General features: G+C 42.6%; 1 protein-coding gene across 1 annotated transcript in view; it reads left to right on the top strand.

Annotated features, from left to right (window-relative positions):
• The window catches only part of meaf6 (MYST/Esa1-associated factor 6), a 9,968-nt gene extending 6,240 nt beyond the window's left edge, over positions 1 to 3,728 (top strand). The window contains exons 2-5 of the mRNA XM_015389762.1: positions 2,072 to 2,225; positions 2,331 to 2,418; positions 3,374 to 3,419; positions 3,495 to 3,728. Of these exons, the coding sequence (XP_015245248.1) occupies positions 2,072 to 2,225; positions 2,331 to 2,418; positions 3,374 to 3,419; positions 3,495 to 3,724 (518 nt within the window). The 3' untranslated portion in view covers positions 3,725 to 3,728. The remainder of the gene's footprint in view (positions 1 to 2,071; positions 2,226 to 2,330; positions 2,419 to 3,373; positions 3,420 to 3,494) is intronic.
• Positions 3,729 to 4,298: the final 570 nt, after the last annotated feature.

The following is a 4,298-nucleotide window of genomic DNA, read 5'->3' on the forward strand; positions in this document are numbered from 1 at the left end:
AGAAATGTTCTCTAAATTAAAATACATACAAAAAACCAAAAACATTAGAAAAAGTATTACTTTGTTTCGAAAAGGAAGGGATTTTATTTACTTTTTGATATATATTTACATTTGTGTTTATGAAATTATCCATTAAAAATGAGGAGGTTTGTGATAAACTAACATTAATGTCTCCAGCGGTAAAATGCAGTATTACAGTCTTACATTCAATCTATGCTTTGAGTTTAGAGGTTATATATTGTTCAGGAAGAGTCCAAACATCTATAGAATAAATCACATAAGGTTTCTGGTTCCATATTACATAAAACGCATTTTTCTTCATTATCTGAGAATTTGGAAATATATAGATTTGTTGGATCTATAATGTGTAGACCTTTGATGGGAATCTCCTTTATCTTATTAAAGATACAGTTCTTCTAATGTTATCCCAAAATGCTTTTCCTCCTGGATTTATCCTCTTTTCGTGGAAAGATTTATTTATTTGTTTGTTGTTGCACTTTGAGTCCAGTAGGTCAGAACCATTTATCATTAGAAGATGTTTTATTCTTGGTTATACTGGAAATGTCTCCGGATCAGGAGAGAAAGAACGTTAGGGTTAGCCTTAGTTACGTGACTAATTCTTTGTATGTGACAGAAAAGGACTAAGAATTATACCATGAGAATCAAAAAGGGTCCCATTAAAAAATAATGTTTATATCAACCCAGGTCTGTATAAATAAGGACTTTTTCCTGATGGTAACATCTTCATTATTCCAAGTTTTAAAGGTAATTTTGTAACACTGTAATTATCAGTGAGTAGAAAATGTAGACCAACCAATTTTTTTTTAAATATTCAGAATGAAAAATGATTTTTGGGTTTTGAGACATTCCATCTTATTTTAAAGGCGTTACTCGAGTCATTGAAATGTAATGAATCAAATCCTTGTATTTTGGGAGATTTAAGAATTTCATTCTTCAAAAGGTTTCTTTTTTTTTTTCAGGTAAAATTGCTGATAATTTTATTTATTTCTTTAGATGATGAACCATGAACAAAAAGCAATCGGGCGGATATACTAGTCTATACTAAAGAGCTAAAAGTAACTAAAGCACTGACCTCATGTAATTCCCTAAATACAGGGGAAAACACTTTCTAGCTTATATTAACTAGATTTATGCTTTTTAGTCATTTCTCTGTCATATCAGGAAAACCAGAGTAATTTAAAACGGTGTTTAGGTAAAAAAAAATTAAAAAAGGCATCTGCTGATAATTGCCAAGAGTTGCAGTGGATCAAATTTAAACCAACAAAATCCCAGAGGAAACAGGAAGGAGCTCAGACTGATCATTTGCTGAAATACAAATCTATTTTTGTCCACCAATTATAAAGCAGACTGTAAGGGCAAAAGAAAACCATCGTCCAATCAGCCGTAGTTTATTTCCTTTATCCTGCCTGCAGGTTTTAAAATGGCTGTTAAAAACTTACTTCTGCGTTTAAATCATTAAATGGCAGCGTCTTACGTCATTGAACCTTCAAACAGTCACAGTCTGGTTGGATGCCGCAGACATTAGCTCGTCTGCAGCAGCCAGGGCTAACGCTAGCCCCAGCTGTGGTTAGCCTTAGAGGTCCACTGGTTGCGGCTCTCCTCTCAGCAGCTGAACTTTTTTAAATCATGTTTTAAATCAGTAAATGTTCCATATAGTGAAGCTTAATTTTCTCGCCTCAAATGATCTTAAAACTTTTATTGTACAACAGAAAAGAGAACTTTTAACTTAATCCTGTGAGCGCTAACCTGGAAGCTGCTGCTGCAGTGCATGCTGGGACAGCTGTCAGTCTGGAGAACAGACAACTCTGCTCTGATGCATGCTGGGTAAAGAGGGAGGGGCGAGAACAGCATCCGGGGACTTTGTCTGTTCTCAGTCTGCTGTTCTTGTGAACTGGAACAGTACTAGTGCTGAGGGCGATGACGTTTCACGAGGACACGAGAAAGCACAAGTACACATAGTGAGAAACAACCATTGAATAAAGATGGTTTCCTTTCAAATAAATCTCGACATTAAAACTTCCTGCGTTGACCTACTGGGGTCAAACTACAGACCTTCACTCTGACCTCCAGTTTCCTTCAACCCAACAGGAGACTCTGGTGAACCTGGAGAGGCAGATTTATGCTTTCGAGGGCAGCTACCTGGAAGACACCCAGATGTACGGAAACATCATCAGAGGATGGGACAGATACCTGACCAACCAGAAGTAAGAGCTTCCGCCATGAAGGGACACGAAGCCGTTCTTTAGTCTGGGCTTAGTGGAACCAGCAGCTTTATAATCCAATGAAATAAAACTTGTTGTTTTTACCAGGAACTCCAACAGTAAAACTGACAGAAGGAACCGTAAATTTAAGGAAGCGGAGCGTCTGTTCAGCAAGTCCTCGGTAACATCAGTGGCAGTAAGTCCTCTTCCTGTTCTGCTCTGGTTGATCTGATGTTCTGTCAGCTCAGGTTACCCACAGCGATACGCGTGGTCGTTATTATCGGCCATCAGTCCCATAGCCAGTAGGTTTTATCATCCAGTTAATCCTAATCCTAAGTGATTCCTTTTCCCACATGGAATAAATGAATCTATTGATGCGTAATCTGAAAATAATCTCAGTAGTTCTTCATGTACTGTAAGAATAAATAAATAAAAATGATCTGCATGTTGCTCGTATTAAACAAACTAAAATAAATCTCCTGTCCAGTTGTAGAATCTTCTCCTTATGAATATTTAATTCTCTGTTAAATAAAGAATCCCAATCATTCTTTAATAAGATCCTCGTCAAACGGACGTGTAATGCACTTTAAGCTAATGCGTGTCGTTGATAATGGTGAGTATTAGCTTGGGTTTCACGATCCAATATTATCACTATGGAAACATCTTTCCTGTTATCAAAATTAAACAGATAAAAAAGTAACTTCTGTAAACGTTCATCAGATGAAATTCAGCGTTCGGTTCTTCTGGTTTCCGTGTTTCTGAGTCGGTCCCCGTCGTCCACCGTGAGCGCCGTACGTTGCTGCGCCGCTCAGCTAAAGGGCTCCACAGCGCCACCTGCCAGACTGAACCCGTTTCCCCTCAGTTTTAGGTAGAAATGTTTAGCTTAAAGAACCAATACCAGGAACTAAATGGTCGACATGTCAGGCAGACAGAAATCACCATAAATGACCTAAATGATTTTCCCGCCCCCCTGCTATGGACTTAGTGAAGGAGTTTTTTATCCATAAACGCTAAAAGCCGCTGGCTGTGAGGAGCGCAGAGGCAGCGGATGCTCACTGTGGCGTATTACTGAGGGTACGCTGGCCTGACGGCGTATGCTGAGCTGACAGAACTCCGCCCCACTCATCACACGGCTGTGTTCTGGTTGGCAGGCGGTCTGCGCGCTCGGAGGGATCCCCGACCACATGAACGAAAAGCGTGAGTAGGCTGGAACTGCGCCGCCGCCCGACGATGTTTTCCTGCGCATTCTGATCTTCTCTCCCATGACCTCAGGTGAAGCCGGCAGCGGGACGGAGAGCGACGCCTCTCCGGATCTTCAGAACCAGGAGAACGAACCGAGTCAGGAGGACACGGAGGACATGGACTCGGCGCTGCAGGACCTGAAGCCTCAGAAAGCTGCTTCCTCCTCGTCATCCAGCAGTCACCATGGCAACCCCAACAAGAAGAGGAAGAACAAGAACAGACACAGGTACGGTTCTGTCAGGCCCGGTGGGTCCAGGTAGCAGGAAACTGGAGCTGGTTCCAGTAGATCCTCTCAAACCGGGTTCTGGACTTCAGGAAACTGGAACCAGAACTTCCTCTGTGGTCCGGTTCCTGCTGAACCTTTCCTCCTGGTCCGCTCCGTGGTTCTGGAAGCTCCAGGTCCAGATCTGGTTCTGGATCTCTGGTCTGTAGAAGGACGTTTAGGGTGGAGGTCCGGTTCCTCAGACCCGGTTCTTCTACGCTCCAGAACCCGGACTGGGTCGGGCGTACCTCAGCTGTAGGGGACCTTCCAGGGACGGGTCAGAGGTTGGGTCTAATGAAGGTTCTGGAGCGGTTCCAGGTCCAAGACTAGAAAAATCAAACAGATTTTATGGATTTTAAAAGATCTAAATGAAGCAGAAGTTTTCTGCAAGGTTCTGGTTTTACGTTTCCGTGGGCAGAACCTGGTGGGGGAATGTGTTCCCTCCGTAGAACGGTGGGGGAATGTGTTCCCTCCGTAGAACGGTGGGGGAACGTGTTCCCTCCGTAGAACGGTGGGGGGTGGGGGAACGTGTTCCCTCCGTAGAACGGTGGGGGAACGTGTTCCCTCCGTAG

Source organism: Cyprinodon variegatus, unplaced genomic scaffold (genome assembly GCF_000732505.1).
Source record: "Cyprinodon variegatus isolate N-32 unplaced genomic scaffold, C_variegatus-1.0 Scaffold472, whole genome shotgun sequence".
NCBI classification, from domain to species: domain Eukaryota; kingdom Metazoa; phylum Chordata; class Actinopteri; order Cyprinodontiformes; family Cyprinodontidae; genus Cyprinodon; species Cyprinodon variegatus.